Here is a 25,521-nt window from a genome sequence, read left to right as displayed (position 1 = left end):
ACATGATTATTTGACCAAGCTCAGGAAATCTAAAACGGGTCAAAAATTCCAGGCTTGGTTTAGATAAAGAACATGACTGGCCACAGTATATTGAGGTAATATTCTTGTAAAGTCCATATTTGCCTCTGTTTTTGCTGTTGACTCTTTTGTGACATTCTCAGGGCAAAAGTGGTTAGGTGGGAGCAGGTTGAGAATACCCTGTCTAGAGCTTCTTATAATGTTGAAAGAATTACAAATGAACCATGGCTCTAGGAACTCTGTTTAAATAATTTACTGTCCCAGGAACATGTGGCTTTACTGTAGCTATTTTGACCTATATGCCTTCTTTAAAAGGAAATTCATCTTAGGTTACAATACAGTTCTTTTGGGGGTGCCCTAAGTTTAACATTAGAGTTCTAGGGTTCAAAAAAATGTGCCCAGATGGGAGATGTTGATGATAATTTGGCACAAGAATTCCTTTGAAATTGAATACGTTGCAGTGTTCATCAGAAAAGTTTTGTTGGCTTCTGATTTTGAATAGCATAATAACATAGGGAGTAGAGACTGAGATGAGATGGTTAATTAAAAATTTAAGGAATTAGGGAGCTCTACTTCATGTTACTGGAGGTCAGGCTCTCAGTTTTCCTGTCTCAATTCAAGATGGAGTTCTCCGTTGCAGTCAGTTTAGAGAGGTGTGTATTTTACAGGTGGCTCATGTGGCTCCGTATATTACGATGGCATATAGTAGGACCCGACCCCCAAGTTATTTACATCGATAAATATATTCTCTGTTACTACTTTACAGATTGACTCCCATTCTCAGCCAATTAATTTTTTTAAATGAAGTGTAGTTAATTGTCACACTAGAAAAATTAAATCCGACGTTCTATGAAGATGAGTTGGGTAGACTATCCAGACTGGCAATGGCAGAAAGACCCACTTCTCGGTGTGAGTTATTTAAAGTAACTGGGGCTGTAGATTTTGCAGAGAAAATGGCTGAGATAGGAAGAGGGAGATTTATTAACAGAGGTTGTATATGTAGAATTATGTAGAATTTTATGTTTTTTTTTAGAATTTTATGTTTTTGTAAATGTCTCAGTTATTTAAGATTTAATTTCCTGTGCACACTGAATAAATATAGTGGCAAACCTTGGTTTGCTGTGATTTATCTTGAACAGATTATTAGATTCTTTTTCTTTTTTTTTTTTTTTAAGGTTTTATTTATTTATTTGACAGAGACAAAGCGAGAGAAGGAACACAAGTAGGGGGAGTGGGAGAAGGAGAAGCAGGCTTCCTGCTGAGCAGGGAGCCCGATGCGGGGCTCATTCCCAGGACCCTGGGATCATGCCTGAGCCCAAGGCAGATGCTTAATGACTGAGCCACCCAGGCGCCCCTAGATTATTTTTCTAACTTAAAAAGTTATACAAGTGCTAAATGTTCATTACAAAAAATTCAAATATACATATAAGCAACAAAAAGGAAAAATTCCCTTATGATTGTATCAGCTAGAGATAAACATTGTAAACTGTAGATGTCTCTCATTCTAGACCTTCACGTATCTGTCTTTCACAACCAAATTATATTATGCATACTCTTTGGGAAATTTTGCTTTTTTCATGTAACAGTACAGCATAAATATCTGTTCAAGCCATCACATTTTCTTTATTTTCATTTTTATGGATGCTTAGTGATCCTTTGTGAGATGAAGTATAATTTTTTTAATAAGTCCCCTGTGAGTGGAATTTAGGTTGTTTCTATTTTTTGCTGCAGTAACTTTTATATGTACCCTTTTTTGCCTCTTTGACTATTTCCTTAGGATAAATTCCTGAGAGCAGAATACTTTGTAAAAGATTTATACATTTTAAGCCTTTTGAAATATGTTACCAGATAGATTTCCAGAAGGGTTATTCCAGTTTTCAGGTTCTTCTCTAAGTGGCTTTGTACTTGGATTAAAATGTGGAATTTTTATTTAGTTGCAGAATGAGGAAGAGCCTGGAGAGCCAGAACAGGCAGTAGGGGACGCTCCTCCACCTTACAGCAGCATCTCTGCAGAGAGTGCAGGTAGGTAACTGGGCAAGGGGACTCTTGAACTCTTGAAATGCACTTGGCTAGAGGCTTGTCCAGTATGTGTCTATTCATCTTCGCCTTTGCTTCAGCTTTCCCTAAGAAGTCTGACATTATTTGTAGTTTATTGCCAAAAGTGAAAAAACCACAAAACTCATGTTACTCTTCTGGAAAACACTTAAAACTCCATTTCAGTGTGGCTTTTTTATGGAACTCAGTTTCATTCCAACAGAATATAAAGGAAGTAGAAATTAAGCAACCAGGTGATCATCTGATTTTTATTCTTTTTGTAGTTTCCTCATTAATTGTTCTGCTCTTTGTGATTCTAGTGCCTGTGACCTGGAACATAGTACGTTTGATTTCTTTTGTGCTAGTAAATTCTTAATAAAAAAACTGGAAGTCTCTCAGCTCTTTCATGATGTTTCTCATAGTAATCTTTCATCTTCACATCTCATGCCAGACTGTCTTTTACATTTTCACCTGTTTATATAGAAGGGATGGGGAAGAGAAAGAAAACCTTGACAGTTGAGGACTTTGGGTAGCTTAAAGCTGCCTGATGAGCAGCTCTCCTTTAGTTGCTGAAAATTGACCAGTTTTGATGGAACATCTTCCATTTTCTCTAACAGAGAAGTGTGGCAGTGTGGCAAGTATATGGCTCATGGTGCCACCACTGAACCCATCCTCTTCCCAGGGTAGATAGGCAAATTGAAGACAGCATTTATCCCAAACACAGCCTCAGAATCCTTTTCTATACAGCACTTGGGGGCAGCTATTGTCCGTTGATGTGGGATTAAATTTGTTGGTCTCTGTGGCCCTGAGGCTGCCATTATAATGAAGAAGAACATGGGTCAGAGAGTTTTTTACCTCCACTCTGGCTTCAAATTTTGAACCCTGTCTCCTTGTATTAATTTTATTTATAAGCATCAAAAACTAACAATGCTAAGTTAAAGTTTTTTGAGGAATTCTAGGGTGTCTCATGGAATTGAATGAGAACACCAAGACTTGAGAAAGAATCACAGTGCCATGCCATATTTACTCATTTCTACCCAGACTATAAGTACTGGTTTAACATTAGAAAGACATCCAGTGAAAATTGTAGCTGGTTAATAAGAAAGTTGGATCCCGTTTTTATTAATGATAAAAGTCCTTTGTATTTAAGTACCCAGAATCATTAGGAGGTAATTTTTTCCTGAATATCTGAGTTTCTACTCTCTGTAATTATAAAATCTTACAACCATTTTCAATAGAAATCTTTCTCAAACACTTCTCTCTCTTATTCACTTACATGTCATATTCTTTGTTTAAATTTTTCCTTATGATTTAGGTTACAATCAGAAACATTCTCTAGAAGGTATTCTATCCTATACTGTAGTGATACCTTTATTCACTGAGATTTGTAGAACTTTGGTTAAAGAATCAAAATCTCCCTTTGCTGTTAGATGGTATTTCCTATAGCTGTCCTTATGAAGTCCCTTTAATCTCTTTCTCCTTTGTTTTTGTTAATCTTACTGTGGGCCTCAACAGCAAATAACAAAGATTCTTAAGATTGGGTATAAGGTAGAGGTAAACTATTTCTAGAATAGAGCCTGAAGAATACTCTCTCAAAGTCTTTGGGTTTTGTGGCATTTCATCTAAATACACAGAGGCCTTAAAAATAAATAAACAACCAAACTTTAAAAGAAAAATTTTTTTAATTTTTATTTTAAGTAGGCTTCACACCCAGTGTGGGCCTTGAACTCATGACGCTGAGATCAAGAGTCTCATGCTGTACTGACTGAGCCACCCAGGCACTGTATAAACAACCAGACTTTTATTTTATTTTATTTTTAAAGATTTTATTTATTTATTTGTCAGAAAGAGCACACACAAGCAGGGGAAGCTGAAGGCAGAGGGAGAAGCAGGCTCCCCGCTGAGCAGGGAGCCCGATGCGGGGCTCAGTCCCAGGACCCTGGGATCATGACCTGAGCCGAAGGCAGACGCTTAACGACTGAGCCACCCAGGCGCCCCTACAGCTTTAGTTTCAATAACACATTTTCGTATATTTTCTTCTAAAGGCTGTGATATTTTATTTTTCACATTTAGATTTCTGTTCCATCTGGTATTGTTTTTTTCTGTGTAGTGTAAGGTAGTGGTCAAGACTAATTTGTTTCTCCTTATGGGTAGCCATTTCGTACAGTGCTGTTTATTAAATCTTTCTTCACTGCTCCGCAGTGTCACCTTTATTGTAAATCAGGTGACCATATATGAGTGGATCTGTTTTTGGATTCATTTATTGTTCTTTGGTCTGTTTATTTATTTTTATGCCCATCCCTTACTGTTTTAATTATAGAGCTTTATAATCTTGATATCTGGTAATGTAGGTCATTCAGACTTTTTTTTTTTAAGATTTTATTTATTTATTTGACAGAGAGAGACACAGCGAGAGAGGGAACACAAGGCAGGGGGAGTGGGAGAGGGAGAAGCAGGCTTCCTGCGAAGCAGGGAGCCCGATGCGGGGCTCCATCCCAGGACTCTGGGATCATGACCTGAGCCGAAGGCAGACACTTAACAACTGAGCCACCCAGGCGCCCCCAGACTTTCTGTTCTTCAAGATTGCTTTGGTTTGGGCGCCTGGGTGGCTCAGTTGGTTAAGCAACTGCCTTCAGCTCAGGTCATGATCCCAGGGTCCTGGGATCGAGTCCCACATCGGGCTCCCGGCTCAGCGGGGAGCCTGCTTCTCCCTCTGACCCTCTCCCCTCTCATGCTGTTTCTCTCTCGCTCACTCTCTAATAAATAAATAAATTAATTAATTAATTAAAAAAAAAAGATTGCTTTGGTTTTTCTTGGCCTTTTGCATTTCCATATGCATTTTACAATTGGCTTGTCAATTTCCATAAAATGTAACAAAACAAAAACTGGAATTGTAGTTGGAATTGCACTGAATCTGGGGGTCAGTTTGAAGAGAATTTAACATCTTTATAATACTGCTTCCAGTTTGCAAACATGATATATCTCTCCATCTAATTAAGATCTTCTTTAATCCTCTCAATACTATTTTGTAGGTTTCAATATTGAGGACTTGCATGTTTATTACTAGATTTATTCCTCGTGCTGTTGTAAAAAATGTTCCATATATAATTTTATTTTCTATTTGTTGGTAGTATATGGAAATACAGTTGATAGTTTATATCCATCCAGAGACTTTGTATGCAGAGACTTTGCTAAAATTCATATATTAATTCTTGTCTATAGATACTCTTGGGTTTGATACATCTATAATCATATCATCCATGATTAAGGACAGTTATTTTCTTCCCTTCTAATACTTATGTCTTACATTTCCTTTTCTTGCTATATTATATCAACTAGTAGGACCTTTAAGGTAATGTTTGATAAGAAGTAGTGAGAGTAGGCACTTTTGTCTAAATCTCTAATTTTAGGGGAGAAAACTTAAAAATTTACAATTATGATATTTACTCTAGGTTTTTCATAGACACTTATGATCAGATTAAGGATGTTTTCCCTTATTCCTCATTTGCTAAGGGTTTTTATTATCAGCAAGTTGTTGAATTTTATAAAATGCTTTTTCTGCCCATGCGAGTACAATAGACTTTTTCTTCTTTTTTTGTTAATGAAGTGAACTGTATTGATTCATGATTTCAGTAATATGTTACAGTAAAATTGGAAGTTAATTACAATTAACCAGAGGGGAAAAAGAAAGAAAAATGTTAATCTTGATGAACTATAAGACTTTTTTTTTTTTCCAAAATCCTTGTTTTTTAAAAATTGTGCAGAAATTTAATACATTTTTAAATAGCTCTTTTCTAATAAATATTGAGTTTCTTGTAATAGGAGTTAATGAGAATGAAGATGCAACCTTTAAAAGAGGGAATGAAAGATTTAATCAAATAAATAATGGCTCTGTAACTGAATTAGTTACCTTAGGCACATCATAGAAAACAGTACATGGTAAAACTAATGTGAAGAATCAAAATGCTAAAACAAACCTGTGAGAAATGAATTTTAACTTCTTTATTAAGTTGGTTTTCCTGTTTATAAATGGGAGGAAACCATGGTACAGCTTACACACACACAGGTGAGGTATTTTTGGCTTAAATGCTGTCTTTATACCACTATTAATATTAAATACCTTTCGTGAACATACCATATAACAGTTGAAAATGTGTTTAAAGGCATTTGGAAGGGAAGGCAGAGTGATTTAAATGAATAAATTCAAATAATTGAAAGGTGGATAAATTTAAAAATCATTCTCAATCTCATATTCATACATAAACATTTCGATTCAATTATTCTATATGTACTCTTAGAGGAACAGCTGTTTTTTGTTTGCCAGAGTTAGGGGAAATCTTCTTTTTCCTTAGTTTAGCTAATGGTCAGATATTTGTGACTTCCTTTTTATTCTGCAGCATATTTTGACTACAAAGATGAGTGTGGATTTCCAAAGCCTCCATCTTACAATGTGGCAACAACACTGCCCAGCTACGATGAAGCTGAGAGAACCAAGGCTGAAGCTACTATCCCCTTGGTTCCTGGAAGAGTAAGTCCAATTTACCATGTTACTTGCTGGCTGCTTGATGGGAATTAGGTTCTTTTCGTTATTCACTTTTGATGTATTCCTTATGATTGTACTGATTAGTAGAAGTACATTAATTTTTAAAAACAAGTACATTTTCTTTTGGGATAACAAACTCTTACCTCTTCCGGAAAATGATGCATTAAAAGGTACAAATCAGCAGAAAATCACTAGTCAGGCCAGCTTATTTTCCCTGTATCTCTACTATTACAACCATTTTCTCAACTTTCCTGCCGTGACTGAAATGTCTTAGAGCAGGGTCTGATTTAGCAAGTGCACTGTTTGCCTTGATTCTGCACACTTATTTTGGTGTTAGGTAGATAGCTGCTGGGGAGATCTATAGAGAGAATAAGTTCAACTTTGTAGAATTAAACTTATAAAAGGGCCCCAGCAATTGTCTCGATGAACCTCATGCCAGCAGCATTCTAGACCACTCCATCTGTGGGGACATAGTGAATTCAGATCCCATCTGGCCTGATGTTGATTCATGGGAGGGGGCACTGGGTGTGATGAAAGCCAGGAGGAGACTTTGGGGCACTCTTTGTTCTTGATGTCAGATCTGCAAGTGACTAGATGTGGTTTCATAAATATTCATCCAGGTTGAAGGGGATGTAGGTAGGGCCTTAGGCCAGATAATGGGAAAAGATGGAGTAGGATCCATTCCCTAGGAATGTGGGGCAGTCAGGGTTCCAGACTCGAGTCCTGGCAGGAAACCAGAGTGAATGATAAGAACAAAAACAGAAGATTAGCCTGAGCAGTGCAATGGCATAGGCCCCAGAAGTTCAGGCCTTATGGTAGTAGACTGTTTACAGACCACACCTACTATGAGTGATGGGGCTTCTGAAACCACTGCTTGGCAGAAATAATAGTTTATAAGCCCAGTCTAGGCTGATCCTATATGGTGGTGTGTGCTCAGTTCTTGGAGATGCCAGGGAGAAACTAGCAACCTTCAAGGAGCTTATGGTCAAAGGGCAAAACAGTTTTAATGTAATAACCATGTATTGGGAGCAAATGACATGCTTGGTACTGTGCTCAGTTTCAAATATATTGTTTGAAGTCTTCACAATAACCTTGCAAGGTAGAGATTATATTATCCCCATTTTACAGATTCAAAAATTGAGGGCCAGAGAGATTAAATAATTGGCCCAAACTCATACAGCTAATAGGTAGCATAGGTGAGAGTCACACCCAGATATTCCAGACTCCATAATCCTGTGTGTATTCTGTAGTCTTGTTAAACTATATGGTAACTGTCCCATGGAAATAGACGAAGTGATCAGCTCTGATTAATAGCAGAACTCCTTAGAATACTTTTATTTGACAAGTATACATATTTAGGAACCTGTTAAACGTTATTTAGCAAACATGTGTAGACCACTTTTTTATACAGTGTGCTATGTACTTTGCAATGGATAGGTAGAAAACTTTGAGTGAGGCAATACTCCTACATACAAGCACTTAAATATAGCTGGGGAAAAGGCCCACAAATACCAATACCTAAGCAGCAGTACAAGTGCAGTGAGCATTAAGAGCTGTGACTTTTTACTGTGTGGTTGTGGGGAAGATGGGATTTGAAGTGGGCCCTGAGTTTTGATGGATAAGAACATTCCAGAGGGAAAAGGGCAGAAAGCAGATGTGAATCCAGTCCCGTGTGGGGTAGGGTCTGTAAATGTAGTAATTGATTTTGCTTGAGCCAGGAGTTTGTGACCAGACTATAGGTTGTAGAATGTTGTGAATGCAAGGCTGAGGCAATTAGACTTACATGTAGGTCACACAGACTCTTTCAGTCAAAGTTTTTGAGCAGGGATAAGACAAGTATGGTATTTTAGAAACATTAACCGAGCAACAATTTGTAGGAGTAATCCAGTAGTAGAGATACCAAGGACAGGAAGAACAGTTAGAAGGCACCTGCAGTATAACTAGAAATTCCTTCCATGTCCTTTTGTAGTATATCTTTGAGTATTTATGCAAAAAACCAATTAGTGTCTAATTAGGCAAAGCCTTATTTTTCCTAATACGACGTCAGAAACTGGGTATTTAGTATTTTAAAAAACATAAAACAAACACATTCTTATAAGAATTTTCTAACAGGAGAAGAAATGTGTTAAGTTAGAGATGGAAGCTGCCACTGATACTTTCCTATCTCTAGTACTCCCTCCCCAGACCTGTTATGGACTTCCCAGCCCCCTTTCTGTCTGTGTAGGGAGAGTTTGGACTGTCCCTAAAGTTTTTTTTTTTTTTTTTCATTTGGGGAATCTTCACTGGACTGTGTACAAATCTCACTTTTACTTGTAAATGTATATTCATATATTTTTCAGTATTTCAACACATAACCTACATCAGTTGAAAAGGTGAGCCACATATGTGGGTGTTAATGTTGGTGAGGATCGTGTTCCTTCTAGACTTGGAGTATTATGTTTTCAAGTTAGGATGGAAAGGATCCTATCTGCTAATAAGCTTGGAAGTGAGGTTGTTTCAGACCTATATGCTAATGTGAACAAATGGTTATGGAGTTGAGCAGTGGGTAGCCCTATAGCCTCTTCATGTGTGATCATGCTGTCCTTTTTCTCATAAAGCATTTGAGCTCCTTCATAGGTCCTGGATTACTAATATTCTGGGCCCCCAGCAGGCCTTGGGTTAGTGATTTTAGAACGTAAGCCAAATATATATCTTTGCTTTAGATATATATGAGTTAATACTTCCCATTGAACTTTATAATTTTTGAAGCTCATTGTTAAAGAACTTGGGTTATAAAATGAACAATTCGTTTAGAAAACTGTAGAGATGGAAGAAAGATTTTTTTTTCTCTAATTAGATCTTTTACTTAAAAGACAAAATGAAATTTTTAACACATACTGAGCCTCAATGCTCATAGTTTTGAATTGAGCCAAAGCAGTAAATTTTCTCCTTGGTACTCATTTTTATCCCCTGCCTTACTTTTCTTGATGCCTTTCATTTGCCTATGAATAATTCATTGTGAATTTACCTTATTCTTTTTTCTTTTCACTTAGGATGAGGATTTTGTGGGTCGGGATGACTTTGATGATGCTGACCAGCTGAGGATAGGAAATGATGGGATTTTCATGTTAACTTTTTTCAGTAAGTAAATACACATAGCAGAGCCACCTCCCACAAACTGGAGTGCTTTGAATTATGGGTGAATCTGACTGAATTAAAATTGACTAGGTGAGCTAATATTTTAATACATTGTGCTTATTTGATGCCTTTTACTGAGATGTTCAGAGCTTAGTTCACTTTTATCTTATTATCCCTTCTGTTTGTCTTCTATTTCTACAACTATCTATAGAAAATGTAATTGAAGCAGTTTTGGGGATGCTATATTTTTACATGAACTGAGCCTCATCTTTTAGGTCTGCAAAGATCCTTAGCATTGCTCCTACTCATACCTGACCTGTAGAGTAGGATTAAAGGCCTTAGCCTGATGGAATTTTTTTTTTTGCATGCTTCTATTTTCTGACAGATCAGAGTCAACTGAATTTTTTTTGCCTCCTCGGCGTTATTTTGCATTCATCTTTCCATGTGTGTCACTTAGAAGTGAGCAGCCATTTTTTAATTTCCTATATTAAAAAGATAAGATATAAAGGAAACGTAGTACTTTAGTGGTAACATTATGTAAGCTGTCAGAATTCATAGAAGTAGGGGGATGAATAACTTGAATCAGATTTTATTTACTGAAGTGTAGCATATAAAGGGTACAAGTCATAAGTATACAGTTTGGTGAATGTTAAGGCATTTTTGAAAGTAAATAGTAGCAGACATAATAGTGTAATACCTGATATTCAGAGCAGATGGTTTCTTGTTTGTTTTTGGGAAGAAGACAGAAAGTGGATGTTTTGGGGAGGTAGGGCAGGGGTTATGGTGGGTGGGCTGGTCTGGGCTCTCTTTTATCCTTGGAAAAGCCATTTAAGCAGAAGCAAGTGTAGAGATCACTCTTCCTTCTTGGGTAACAGGACATGTCTGACATGGTTTTTTTCTTCTCTGCCTTTACAGTGGCATTCCTCTTTAACTGGATTGGATTTTTCCTGTCTTTTTGCCTGACCACCTCAGCTGCAGGAAGGTATGGGGCCATTTCAGGATTTGGTCTCTCTCTAATTAAGTGGATCCTGATTGTCAGGGTAAGTTGTATACCAGAAAAGATAGACCCTGTAGAGAAACAATAAGTAGAATAACTTTGACTATTTGTTTTGTTTTTTTTTTTTTTTTACATTAGTTCTATGTTTAAAATGATTTTAGGTTTGTCTTTGTTCTGGTTTCATGAAGTTGAACCTAAATCATTTGCAGGTGGTTCATGCATGTTTATAGTTAAATCCAGTGACTATTGGTGGTCCCAAGGTACCTATCCTACAGGTTGTTCCCAAGTTGCTTTCTCTGCTTTTAATGTTTATGATATGATAATATGTGTTTGTTCTGAAATTAGTTGTTTTTGTAAAAAAAGGAAAGATATCACTTCTTTGTCTCATCAAAAACAGGCATTCCTCACATTAATTCTATTAAAGTTTTGGTCTTTCTTCTTCCCTCTTTCCTTTTCTTTGTCCCCCCTGGCCCCCCCCCCCCCTTTCCAGGGTTGTTTATCAGTAGCATCATTGGTTATGCCAAAATGTTTGGAAGCTGAAACTGTTTAACCAAGTGCTATTCCATTAGGGGGCCTTATCTCTAAAGTGTATTAGAAATCTTCAGTGATTTGGGAATTATCAGGTAGTCAGAATTGCTGAAGTAATTTATACTTTAAAAGATCTAGTCTCTTAAAGTGTACTGTGATTTCAGGTAAGTTTATTGCTTTTGTCAACTTAATAGATAAAAATCAATGTATTCGTCATATATTGGCATTATTAACTAATTAGTGGGTGTTGACTGACCACTGGACTTTCTCAGATTTATTTATTTATTTATTTACTTACTTACTTACTTACTTACTTATTTATTTTAACCAGTTGTTAACATTGTTAACACATAGGATTCTGAGTTCCTTTGAGAATCTGTTAAAAGTTATGGGCTTTTCCCCCAGGCAGCTAATACATACTCATCTAAGCCATGGACTTAGGTAAGGAACCCAAGCCCTAGAGAGGTTTTTCATTCCTTCTCTAAATCTTAAATTGTTATTCTATTAAGAAATAATATACTGTATTTTAGTGCACAAACTGTGTTAAACTCTTGGATATCAAAGCCCCCAGTAGAAAACAGATAACATTAGTTACCAGTCTTTTTTTTTAACTAAAATTTTCACTAAGCTGACTAAAATGTTAAAACTGAATTGAATGAATCAACTCGTATCAGGATGCCTTTGTCTGGGAGTAACAGAAAACTGAGCTCAAAATGGCTTAGAAAACAGTGGGGAAAATGTATTTCCCATGGAAACAAGTCCTGCCGTGGAGGATAGTTAAACCAGTGTTTCATTGACATCATTAGGGACAGTCGATGCCTCTGCTCAGCAGGTTGGTACAGCTGCCCCTCCGGCAGGGTTCTAACGCCTATGGCAGTTTCAGGCATCACGGCAGAAGCACAGCCGTGCTCAACAGAAGAAAGAAAACAATTTCTTCTCTTCCTTTGCTCTCCAAGTGCAGGAAAACCTCAGCAGCCCTCGCTTGCCATTGGCCAGAATGTGCCATTATTTGGCAAAGGAATGGGATTATTGTGATGTACATGATAAAGCTTCCGAGGTCAAGGCGTACCTGGAACAACGGGACAAAATAATTGGTTTTGGCACCGGGCAACCAAAGTAAAAGTATCATCAAAACATAGTTCTAAGGGCACCTGGGTGGTTCAGTCGTTAAGCGTCTGCTTTCGGCTCAGGTCATGATCCCAGAGTCCTGGGATGGAGCCCCGCATCGGGCTCCCTGCTCAGCGGGGAGCCTGCTTCTCCCTCTCCCTCTGCATGTAGCTCCCCCTGCTTGTGTTCTCTCTCCCTCTCTGGCAAATAAATTTAAATAAAATCTTTAAATAACAAAACCTGTATTTCTAGAAGGATGAATATTATGTGGGGAAGACTATCTTTAAAAAAAAAATAAATAAATAGATCAGAGAACTTCAAAACAAAGAATCTATAAAGCCAGAATTGTATTTTGAGATTGACTTTCCACGAAAGGAAATACATCTGCATATATGATAATCATTTCAAGTCAGTAATATATAAAATATTTCCACTTAAAAAAATTGTGAGAGCTAAATGACAGCATTAGTGTATGAAAGTCTTGTGTTTTATGTGCCCTTAAGTTAAAATGTGAATTTCTACCCGCTAAACTACTATAAACTAATTTGCTTTATTTTTCAGTTTTCCACCTATTTCCCTGGATATTTTGATGGTCAGTACTGGCTCTGGTGGGTGTTCCTGGTTTTAGGTAAGTGCTTTTAACATAGACAAAGGAGAGAAAAGATAATTGTTAAATTTTAGAAGTAAAATTACTTTTAATCATCCCTCATCTTGCTTACGATACAGTAAGAGAATAGCAATATAAGTATGATTTTTAAAATATTTCTTAAAGATTAGTTTGTCATCACCATTCGAGTAACGTGCGTGTTAATGAAACGTTTCATAGTGGTGGTCGAATTTTTCCTAACCCATTCATATATACTTCTCAGGTTTCCCATGTGACCAGTGGGACCACACTAATAAGATGACTTTATAGTCTATGAGTTTTTTTCCCCTGGAGAATTATTGCCACAGAAGGGTTCACAAACTCCACCCCAAATTGTTTATAGGTATATTTGAACCAATTGAACTAGTCAGGAGTGTATGCGGCCAATCTTCAGTTGGATCTGTCAGCAGGAAACAAAATGTATAGCCTTGCTAGAAATAACTTCTGGGAGAATCATTATTGGGTTTCCAGAATTCTTTAGTTCAATACTGATGAGAATAAGAATGATTTTGCAATGAAGAGGAGGCCTTTTTTTAAAAAAAAAATATGCTAGGCATTTCAGGTTGTTCATTTTAAGATTATCTTTTTTGCTCTAAGTATTTATTTTAAAATCTCTTCTTTCAAGACACGTTAAAGCAAAGAAATGAACATTGGGGTGGATAGTGTTGGCTTCTTCATTCTTTGTATAGAAAATCTATATGATACAATAACAGACCACCATCCCTGCTGCCATTTCTATGGAATTATAGCAGGGCCAACCTGTAGCTGTTAAAGATGGTATAATTGCTTTGCCCCGTTTCTGTGATATCACTTGCTCCTGTCTCCAGTTTTGGGCCTTCTTGTTGCCTCCGTAATTAAGATCTCTGGTGGCAGTGCTGCTAATGGGTCTAGTTAGTACAGTGTAGACCTACCTGCTTTGCCTATGGTGATAGACTGAACCTAAATTTTACTTGGAAAATACAAGTCTTAAATCACACCACCCCCAACCTCTCCAACAACATCATCTACTCTGCTGATAGTCATTGGAATTCCACGGAAAGAGAAATCATGATTTCCCCCCTCCTTAATTATTGAGACACTTAGTAATAAAAATGCCCCAAAGAAGAGTTACTTTGGAGGAATAGTTTCTTGGTTTGCTTATTCTCAAAATTGTATCTTTAAGAAAAAGACTGACTCCTTCCCCACCACCCCTAGCGTAAATCCAAGCAAATCCTGAATGGACCAAAGGAGAGCCATTTAAGCATATTTTCAGGTTGATTGTTGACAGCACAGATTATTTAAAGAAACTTAATGAATTTATTGTCTTCCTATATTGAAGTTTCATGGGAAATTATAATACTTGTTATTAATTGATCTTTCTGTCTTACTGTTTACTAGTAAGCAAAACAGGCTTTGAATATCATTTGTGCATTTGGACCCAGTGTTTGGGTCTTTTTTGGGATTTCTCTTGCAGAAAGAACCAATTTTGGGGTGTTTTGTTGCAAGGAACAGGGCCACACAGAGCTCTCAAGCTGGCAGCCTGTGAGCTACATCTAGCCGGGAGTTGTGGTTAGTTTGTTCCACAGTTATTTTCAGAGGTTTTTTTTTATTAGCTGCCATCATTTAAAAATCAAGAGTTTCCACATAAAATACCTGAATTTTTTTTTTACTTTTCTTAAAAATTGGAATATCTAGCAAAACAGGCCTCTATTTCCACATGGCACCCACCCTTTGACTGGAGCTGAGTTATAGGTGTCCCTCCATACAGGTTATGTGCTCTCTATTTCACTAGGATTCCCCAACCCAGCACTTAACGGGGTGACCCCTGCTCTATAGTCACTTACTGCTTTTGGTACCAAACAGAATGGGAATGAGGAGTGATGGCTGAATGGGTACCGATTTTTTTAGGGGTGGTAAAAATGTTCTAAAATAAAGATAATAGTTTTGGTTGTACAGCTCCATAACTATACTAAAATTAAAGCCAGTAAACTGTATACATTAAATGAGTGAACTTCATGGTATGTGAGTTACATCACCATGAAGGTGTTTTTAAAAAGCCCTCTTAAGACTCAGACACCAGCTCTAAAGGAGGAGGACCAGGAGCATGTGAGCTATCCTGGGAGGGGGCACATCACCTTCCCCACAGATTGTTAGAAGAGGTGCCAACTGTGAATGTGTAGCTTCTGGCATAGATACACAAAATTAGTCTTAACTCCCTTAGTGTCTGGTAAATAAATGGCCAAGTGTACCCTACTTGCCTATATTTTTTAAAAATAGAGAAATAGAGTTCAGAGTTGAGAATATAAGAATTGGTGCTAAAGGAAAAAAAAAAAAGAATTGTAATAGATAAGGGGATCCTGACATCTAGTGGACAGCTTATGTACAGTTGACAGAAAAAAAAACATGACCAGAAGGGATGGTGGACTTGTTTTTTTTTTTTTGACTTGAGAAAAGTATTTTATAACCTGTCCTTTATTTATTTATTTATTTGGAGTTAATTATCTTGAAATACTTTTTTGGAACCCAGAAGGTAGGTTTTGATAATGCTTCTCAGGTTGCCAAATGTACATGTTTAACTCCATCTTATTTTTTATTTCCCTTTTAGATCAATTAGATTCTTGATGTGCAAAAAGTTTCATTTGGGCTCTTGAGATTATGTCTTCTCATTGAGAAATGGAAATCCTTTGGAAGTTTTGGAGAAAATTACTCGTTTTGATAGCTTTTAGCAGAAAAATGATAAAGTAGTGCTATCAAGAGGGATGTTTTTGGGGAGGGGACTTAATACGGAAACTATAAATTCATTCTTGACTTTTCTTTTTTAAATCAGGCTTTCTCCTGTTTCTCAGAGGATTTATCAATTATGCAAAAGTTCGGAAGATGCCAGAAACTTTCTCAAATCTCCCCAGGACCAGAGTTCTCTTTATTTATTAAAGGTATTAAAAAAAAAAAAACTTGGGGCGCCTGGTGGCTCAGTCATTAAGCATCTGCCTTTGGCTCAGGTCATGATCCCAGAGTCCTGGGATCAAGCCCTGCATTGGGCTCCCTGCTCAGCGGGGAGCCTGCTTCTCCCTCTCCCACTCCCCCTGCTTGTTTCCCTCTCTCGCTGTATCTCTCTCTGTCAAATAAATAAATAAGAATCTTTTAAAAAATGAAATAAAATAAAAAATCAAAACTTTATTCTAGTCCTAGTATAATCATGTGATACATTGCAGATTGCTATTCAGGTTCAGAGTAGAGTATACCTCCTGTGGTAGGAAATACAGAGAAGGTAAAGAAGCCTTCTTAAGGTCTTTGCCTTTTAGCAGTTTCTAGTTTAGTAAGGGGTGTTTTCATGAAAAGCTGTTGAAAAGGGCAAGTTAGAAAAACTGCCACAGGAGAAAACATTTTCTCATGTTCTGACAATACAGAAGAGGCAGGAGTCTTAGTGTAGTCATCAGGGAGCTAGGATATTTGGCTGCAACTATGGGGTCCTAGATCTTTGAATCTTGAATCCTGAAGCCACTGCTTACTGTACCAGTTCCGGAGGAAAGATTGGGAAGGAGCCTTTCAGGCCTCATCACTGAGCTTTAATTAGATCCCCTAAACCCCAGAGCTCCAAAGTGAAGAAACCATTGGCTGCTTTAGAAACTCCTTTTGTCGAGGCGCCTGGGTGGCTTATCGGTTAAGCATCTGCCTTCGGCTCAGGTCATGATCCCAGGGTCCTGGGATCAAGCCCCCCATTGGGCTCCCTGCTCCACGGGAAGCCTGCTTCTCCCTCTCCCACTCCCCCTGCTTGTGTTCCCTCTCTCGCTGTCTCTCTCTCTGTCAAATAAATAAAAAGAAACTCCTTTTGTCTAGTTTACTTACAAGCTCACCAAGGCTTCCATCTCTTAGAATTAGTCAGGGAGACTTTCCTGGTGCCCTTCTTCAGGTTCATAAGCTGATATTACCAGTCTGGTGGTAATGAGGGTCAAACTCAAGGAAAGGAAGGGGAAAGGGCCTTTTCCCCTGCCTAGCTAGAACAGAAGTCTAAGCCCTGATTTTATTCCTAGGTGGTTTTCCCCAGAGCTGGTTTCATCTTATATCACTGGCTACAAAAAGGAAGAGCTCTAGCCTGATGCGGGGTTCGATCCCAGGACCCTGGGATCATGACCTGAGCCAAAGGCAGACACTTAACCGACTGAGCCACCCAGGCGCGCCTAAGATTTTATTTTTAAGTAATCTCTACACCCAATGTGGTGCTCAAACTCACAATCCCGAGATCAAGAGTCGCATGCTCTACTGACTGAGCCAGCCAGACGCCCCCCAAAGATCAGACAAGGTTTTGTAAAGGGTGTACCAGTTGCGATGAAGGTTAAGTGGTACGTAGAATTTCTACTAATGGAAATTGGATAGGGTGGGGAAGATTTCAGAATCAACTGAAGCAGAGTGAAGAGTGTAAATAGAGGCAAGGAAGAATGGAGCTTGCTCCAAGGGACAGCAGTTTGATTGTAGCATAAAGGAGTGTTGAAGGTCAAGGCTGGAAAAGCCAGGTTGAGACAGTGTTTTCAAATATCTAAGTACTAAGTATCTAAGTACTGAGTACTAAGCCCATTTGCAGTGGAACTATAGAATTCATAGAGCAGCCCTAAAAATCCAGTGACATGTTGGCTCATTGCAAGGCTGACCCTTCATGAACATTAATTTGTTCTGTATTTTCTGCTGGGTAGTCAAGAGTTTGTGTAGGTAATCATATGCTAAGAGTGGAGTTCTCAGTTTTGAAGATTCATGGTGGTATCAGGATGTGTGCTTCTAGGAAAGAAAGTAGCTGCCATATATAATTTGCCAGGTGATGGGAGACAGCATTAAAAGTTTGTAAGCAACAGAATAATATGATGATAACTTCTCGAATATGACAAAAAAATTTTTTCAAGCATGGTATGATAATATTTTTCAGCACTCATTTAAGCACTTTATATGTATAATTAAATATTCTTATGTAAGTAACAGAAGGTTATAATGATAGATGAGCTCAGATACCCGCATAGTGGAGTATATTCATAAGGCGTTTCTTATAAAAGTTAAAGCATACAAAAAACTTAGGCTTGTGTTGGTTAAAGTTAAGTTTCTTCAAGGGAGTATGTATTTTATTTGAAAGAAAAGTTTAGTCATCAAGATTACCACACCTGTTGATTTTTTTTTTTTTTTGAGAATGTTTTATTGCATGTTTAAAAGTGTGTGGCATATCCTGAATTTGAATTAGGACACAGGTGGACATTGACATTGCTGGCCTAGCCCCTAATGCCCATGATGTGTCTTTGTGTCTAGGACATCCTAACTTTAATAAGAGACTTATCTGATGTTCTCTGCAGTTTTATGCAGTTACTGTTGTCATCTTTTTTCTTTCCTCTCCATATCTGATTATAATTGGTAATTATTTCTAAGCCTCAGGTTTAACTCTTACCTACCAGAAATTCAAAAGTTAATTCTTTTGGGTTGCCATGGTTCCCCTTCTTACAAAGGGTACCAAAATCACCTATAGATTTCCCCTAATACATTGGTGCCCAAAAATATCCTGAGGGACAGATTTCTTTCTCTCTCTCTTTTTTAATATCTTAAAATTATTTTTAAGTAATCTCTGCAATGTAGGGCTCGAACTTAGAACCCCGAGATCAAGAGTCACATGCTCTATGGACTGAGCCAGCCAGGTGCCCCTTCTTTCTCTTTTTTAAAAATAATAGATTCCCTTATCTAGTCAAGTGGTAGCTTTGAATTTCTGAATGGACTGAGATCACGCCTCTGTCTATTCATTCTTCAGTTAGAAGGAAGTTTTGATGTTTACTAGGGGATTGCACACCTTCCTCATCTTGTTTCTTTCTTTCCGTTTTTTTTTTTTAAGATTTTATTTATTTATTTGTCAGAGAGAGCACGCGCACAAGAGTGCGCACAAGCAGGGGGAGTGGCAGGCAGAGGGAGAAGCAGTCTCCCTGCTGAGCAGGGAGCCCGATGCGGGACTCGACCCTGGAATCATGACCTGAGCTGAAGGCAGACGTTTAACCGACTGAGCCATCCAGGCATCACTTTGTCATCTTGTTTCTAATACATAACAAATAATAGCCAGGTTGGGAGAAAGCCTGAACTTCTCAGTTTTCCTATACTGTTAGAGACTGTATTGAGGGGCTTTTGTTTATAAAAATTGTTATTTTTTGTTTGGATTTTTAAAAATTCTGAAATGTCTTTATTTGGGGTTATGATTTGAAGTAGGCAGTCCTTAGTACTAATGCTCATGGAGCTGTGGAGGGACGTTATAGGCCTGCGATTCTCTGTATTTTGGAGTCAGAAGGCTTATTGTGCTTTAGGAGTTGTCAGAAATTTCGAGCATCCCCAGTGGAGGGCATAGTTTTCTTTCCTTTTCTGTCTGACTTTGCTATTCTAGTTGATTTGAAATAATTTCTGACATGCCCAGAGGATTCAGAGCTCTAAATTAGGGGTTTGGGGACTTAGAGCAGCATTTAGAATTTTAATGACTTCCTTACTAATTGTCAGTATCCCCAGAGTGAATCTGAAAAACCATAATATCCCATGGGACTGATTTTCCTTTGTCCATTGACAGGGGTAAGAACTGTTCATCTAGATCCAAATGCAGAATGTTTCTCTAGGTCAGAGGAAACTTAATTTAGTTTGAAGTTGTGCTAACCAACCATCTTATAAGGAATGAAGATTTTATTTTCTTTTATAGAGACTTCTTACTTCATTTAATGTAGTTGTCACTAGTTAAAAGCTAGCTGTAGGCTTACTTTTTGCCAGAAAGACACAGGTAGGGACTTCTAAAATAGCTTTGCCATAACAGAAAAATAACTTAATTCCCATGCTGTCCTACGATCTGGCATTTTACTGGAAAGAGGTCTAAGAATAGTGACTTTTCTTTTCAGACGACCCAAAATACAGTACACACAAACCAACCTTGAAATGACCCAAAAGCCCTCTTTCTAATCGGCTAAAGTAGTTGTTACAAAAGCCAAACACTAAAGCTCATGTACTACTATCTTCGGGGCCGCTTTCAGGTTCCCTTTCGGGAGCTCATTTAAGCTTAAAAAGGAAATCGGGTTTCCTATCCCATAGCAAGAAGAGCCAAAAGGAACTGCTAGAGGTGGGCCCGGCAGCATCAGGAAGTGTGTGACTGGGAGGAAACAGAAGAACAAAATGCCAATGCTCCTTCTGTATTGTTTAAAAGAAACAGATCCCTTTTAGAAACCTCTTTATCTGAAATGGTCAAGATGTAAAGTGTTCATACTTTTTCTTATTTACCAGCTAACTGGAAAGTAAATGTACGTGGAGTACCACTTCCTCTGATGCTGCCAAGTAATTGAGGGTTTAGCTGCAGCGGCTGGAGCGTGGTGTCCAGCACTACTCCGAAAGTACTTGCACCTAGGAAGCATAGTAGATTTTAAATTCTGTTATTTTAACTACCTGTGAAAGAGGAGGAAAGAAAGTTTTGGGGTGTTTCTTTGTTTGTTTTGTTTTTGATAGAGAAAGAGCAAGCGCTTGCATGCTGGGGCTGAGGGGCAAAGGGAGAGGGAGAAGGAAGCTACCCGCTGAACAGGGAGCCTGCTGTGGGGCTTGATCCCAGGAACCTGGGACCATGACCTGAGCCACCCAGGCGCCCTGAGGAAAGAAAGTTTTTTAAGTCCTGACGTTAATGAGATAGGGCCCTTCATAATTAAATGATTCCTCTGACCTGGTGAGGTGTACCTAATAGACACCAGATACTTAAATTTTTCCCCCATATGGTGATAAATGCTTTGATTTTTCCCGTTCTGTAATCTTCCCCCTCCTAATACCTCTCAGTTTATTAAAGGAAATTCACCTCAAGTTAGTTTGATTTATTGGCCTGTGTTATAAAGTAGCTAGGTAGTAGAAATGTTTTCAGTGGAATTTTTGCTTTAAAAATTCACATAACGTTCAGGAAGACATGGTTGTCTTCCTCTTGAAATTAAATGATCTCTGGGCTCCTGGTTCCTTTTGTTTCTGAAGTGATCTGATCTACAGTTTACTAATGAAGCCCACAGTCCCTAAAACCCTTCTGTCCTCCGTTGTGTGCCACCATTGTTTTTGTAACAATTTGTGAGTCAAGTCCATCTGAACAGGCCTCCAGGTCTTAGAGAGAAGTGAGCGCCTCTCTAGCAGTCGTTTTCCCCTGGAGTCTGTACAGTGATTGAGATCAGCCATTACTCACCTGTCTAGGTGCTCTTAATGGAATTTTAATGTTCACTGGGTGGCTCTGACTTTGAGGGATCTATTAAAGCTAATTCACCGCCGGGGAAGCAGCATGGTCTAAGGAAAGTGGCCAGGTAGTTTTCTGGACTGCATCATATGTTCGTGCAAATTTTAGTGTTTTGCTGAATAGGAACAATTACATCAGTTTTCTTCTGTTCATGGAAACGGCTAAAATTGAAGTTACTTAAGTTTGTAATTAAGTCTAGCCTTCTGGCAGAAACCTCCATCTGACGTCGGTCTGCCAATACTCTTTGCTTCTTGGTTTTTCAAGTTCCTTGTGTTTGCATGTCTTTGTCCCTGCACATCCTGAGGCCTCTCAATCTAAACAAAAGTTGCTCTTGTGTCAGTGGTACTGGTTTCCTTGAATACCTACTGAATTTGGGATCTGGTAGAATATTAACAGTTTAAGAAAGCATATGTTGATTTCCTCTTTTGTTGTAGCTCCTCTGCGTTTTGTCAGCCTTTTAAAGATTGATGCAGTTGTCTAATCAGAAAAGTTAGAAAAGGTTTGCTTGGAGCTTTTACAGGAATTTGGAAAGGCAGAAAAGTAAGCTTAGGGCCTGCGTAGTAGCCCATCCACCTACGTAGTAGTAGGTGCAGGGTACCACAAGGTAGTTTCTCAAATATTTATTAAGTAGTATGTATCTCCTTAGTGGTTTTCTTTAGCATGAATATCAGGAGTTCCTTATACTTTTCCCCATTATTTCCGTGAACACCAAAACAATTATACCAATACAGAAATGCCTCAAAGTATTGGAGTGAAAACTGGACTTTACAATATATGGACATTATAACTTTTTTTTCTGAGATACATGCCCCCAAATACAGACTTTTCCCCTAGTTGATTAAAAAGAAGTATTGGGGCACCCGGGTGGCTCATCGGTTAAGTGTCTGCCTTTGGCTCAGATCATGATCCCAGCATTCTGGGATCGAGCCCCACATCAGACTCCCTGCTCAGCGGGGAGTCTGCTTCTCCCTTTCCCTCTGAGCTCTCCCTGCTCATTCTCTCACTCAAATAAATAAAATCTTTAAAAAAAAGAAGAAGAAGAAGAAGTTTTATGTGTGGGCACCTCGGTGGCTCAGTCGGTTAGGGGTCTGCCATCTGCTTGGGTTGTGATCGCGGGGTCCTGGGATTGAGTCCCGCATCTGGCTTCCTGCTTAGTGAGGAGCCTGCTTCTCCCTCTCCCTCTGCCCTGGCCCCCCATACCACTCATCTCCCCTCCCCCATCTCAAATAAGTAAAATCTTAAAAAAAAAAAAAATATCTGTGATACCTATGAGTTTACAGTTGTCTTTTAACTTTGCCATGTTCTGAGTACAGCATGACATCATTGGCATCCTTATTGGAAATCATCTTTGTGTGAAATCTGACAGAATTGGCAGGGTAAACAGTAGCTTCGGGTGTATCAGGAAAATTACTTGTGCACTTGGATTCTACTGTGTCATAGCCCCCAAGTTACAGTCATTGCTGTGAAGGTTAAGTGTAGGGTAAAGGAAGTGGTATTTGCATTTCATTCTTTTGTGAGGAAGTTTGGAGAGAGAGACTCCTGGCCTCATGGGTTTTAGAGAAAGCATTCAAGTTCTTCCTAGTTCTAGAGTCCTTGGTAACTTTAAGAACTGAAATTTTAATGTTTATTGAATAGTATGATGTCAGTGTATAGTAATCTTAAAGCTATGTTAAAATGTACTTCTTGTGTCTCCAAACATCCTGCCTTCTTTTGTGACTACATCCTTCTCTTGGCCAAAATAACAAGCTAACTAGAGTTTCAATATTCAATATCCTTCTCTGGCAGATGTTTTCTGGCAAAGGCCTTCCTGCGTTTATGAATTCTCTCTGAAGAAGCAAGAGAACACCTGCAGGAAGTGAATCAAGTTGCAGAACACAGAGGAATAATCACCTGCTTTAAAAAAATAAAAGTACTGTTGAAAAAGATCATTTCTCTTTATTTGTTCCTAGGTGTAAAATTTTAATAGTTAATGCAAAATTCTGTAGTCATTGAATCATTAGTGGTTAATGTTTGAAAAAGCTCTCGCAATCAAGTATGTGATGTATTAATAATGCCTTATCTATTGTTTGTAGTCATTTTAAATAGCATGAGCCTTGTCCCTGTAGTCAGTAGGGGGCAGTCTTGCTTTATTCATCCTCCATCTCAAAATGAACTTGGAATTAAGTATTTTAGTGTAAGATATGTATAATGCTGGCCATTTTAAAGGGGTTTTCTCAAAAGTTAAAACTTTTGTTTTGACTGCATTTCTGCACATAATCCATACTTGCTGTTAAAATTAACCTGGAAATTTATTCAGTTGTACTGTGAACACCTGGAAGCAAAATCATAGTGCAAAATACATTTAAGGTGTGGTCAAGAATTTGTTCTTAATTGGTAAATAATAAGCATTAATTTTTTATAGTCTGTATTCTAAATTTTGCAGTACCTTATTGTTCTGTGTTATGAATCTAAAAAATTGTAAAGGCGTTGTCACTGTATAAAATAAAAAGGACAAGGGCAAATGCAGCTTAATTACTAAAATGCAATTCTTGACATTTTCTGTGTGATTAGAGTCCCTACCCCCTTTTTTTCCCCCTTTTTTTCCCCCTTTTTTGGGGGGGGGGCTGGTCTCCTGATGATTAGGCCAAGGGCTGGAGTAGGGAGGGGAATAGGTACTTAGGAGCAAAGAAAGAATTAGTTTGGAACTTTTGAGATGATCCCTAACATACTGTAGTACTACTTGCTTTTACTATGTGTTAGCAGAAACCGATGAGTTATAAACGTAGAATGATGTGCTTTCTGCCAAGTGGTAATTCACCTTGGTTTGCTATGTTAAAACTGTAAATACAACAGAACATTAATAAACGTCTCTTGTGTAGCAACTTTTGCTGTAGATTAGTGTTTAATTTCTTGGTTTGCATTTGTTCATTGCCAAGGCAATTTTTTCTAATCTTTATTCATACAGATTCATGCAGAATTACTCACTAAATAAAAAAAAATTGGTTTGGGGCCAATTTTTTCTTTTTTTTTCTTCTTCAGCACAAGAAGTTCCCTTCTCTTATACTCAGTATGTTCCTGAAGATGTATGTGAAAATTAGTTCTGCAAAACATAATGGACTAAATGGGGAGGAGTTGTAGAGATCTTAAATTATTCCAGAATTCCTAATCATGCTTCATTTTTCAGACATAATCTTAGATAATTTATTTCCAGTATTTTCTGCATGTTCCTTGCCTTTGCTCTTTTTCTCATTCAAACACAATCCCCCGGTTTAAGTCCTTTGAGCACCCTTTGAGGTGAAAGATTACTCATTCCTCCTGATTTCTATTCTTGTCCCCGTTGTGTTAAAGACCAGTGGTTCCTATAATGTCAGCCGTTTGATTTTTTTTTCTTACCTTCTCCACTTAAATAAAATATAAAGCAGCAAGATGGTCAAATAACTACACAAACCAGCACCAGTGAGGTATGATTGCTGCAAATGTTACTTATCTGTTGCATGTAAGTATCTGGAATCAGCTTAGGAAGTCTCTTTAGGGGTGTCAGTATGTAATGCACAGAAGTATGTAGGTTGTTTGAAAGCCAAATAGGAAAATTGAGGGCCTCCTGGATGGACGTTTCAATGATCATTCTAACTTACTTATTATAACTAATAGTATATGTTCTTGTTCATATTTCAAGTTATATTTTGCAGTTAGGTAAGCAGGGGGTTTTAATGAAAGTGTCTGAAGACTTTTAAATTTTGAATTAGATTATGCCAGCAATAGAGTTTGGAAAATTTTATAGCCTATTGTGTTCTAAAGTTTCAGAATGAATATATCTCTAACAATCTGAATAAATTTGGGCAGTGCAACAGAGAGAGCTATTTAAACTATCTTACAGGACAAAATAGAAGGGCCCTAAATCACATAAACTGAAACATTTTAAACTCACTTTGGATTTATTACTTAGGTCCTTGTGCCTTATTTGGTTTTGTATATTCAGAGAACTGAAATATTTGGAATTCCTATTTCTACATATTTGGTGGTCCTTAAGACTTTCTCACATGTAACCCTACAGTGTGACATGCTTTCAAAGTACTCAGAAGGGTGATTTCTCTTTTTTCTTTTAAATGTTCTACATACTAAAGTCTTTTCAGACATGTAAAGTTGATACCATTTGTTAACTGTTAGGATGGAGATATTTATACTGTACTGTTACTTTTCATTTTTGTCTCTCATTCTTTTCTGTTTCCCTTTGGTAGATTCATAATTAAGAATAATAGTTTATTTGAAAGGGTATGTTGAGGAACCACTGTTACTCGCCTGAAGTTAATAAACTGGCCTTGATCCTGAGC

The 25,521-nt window shown here is 37.9% G+C and overlaps 1 protein-coding gene across 1 annotated transcript in view; it reads left to right on the top strand.

Moving 5' to 3' along the window:
- Nucleotides 1–24,072, top strand: part of NDFIP1 (Nedd4 family interacting protein 1) — a 51,686-nt gene extending 27,614 nt beyond the window's left edge. Inside the window, exons 2-8 of the mRNA XM_032404475.1 lie at nucleotides 1,953–2,040; nucleotides 6,450–6,580; nucleotides 9,628–9,715; nucleotides 10,628–10,752; nucleotides 12,906–12,972; nucleotides 15,797–15,902; nucleotides 22,997–24,072. Coding sequence (XP_032260366.1) covers nucleotides 1,953–2,040; nucleotides 6,450–6,580; nucleotides 9,628–9,715; nucleotides 10,628–10,752; nucleotides 12,906–12,972; nucleotides 15,797–15,900 — 603 coding nt within the window. The 3' untranslated portion in view covers nucleotides 15,901–15,902; nucleotides 22,997–24,072. The remainder of the gene's footprint in view (nucleotides 1–1,952; nucleotides 2,041–6,449; nucleotides 6,581–9,627; nucleotides 9,716–10,627; nucleotides 10,753–12,905; nucleotides 12,973–15,796; nucleotides 15,903–22,996) is intronic.
- Nucleotides 24,073–25,521: the final 1,449 nt, after the last annotated feature.

The sequence above is a fragment of the Phoca vitulina genome, unplaced genomic scaffold (genome assembly GCF_004348235.1).
Source record: "Phoca vitulina isolate PV1807 unplaced genomic scaffold, GSC_HSeal_1.0 scaffold6, whole genome shotgun sequence".
In the NCBI taxonomy this organism is placed as follows: Eukaryota; Metazoa; Chordata; class Mammalia; order Carnivora; family Phocidae; genus Phoca; species Phoca vitulina.
The sequence above is the reverse complement of the archived record's forward strand: the minus strand, read 5'-3'. Positions and strand labels throughout refer to the sequence as shown.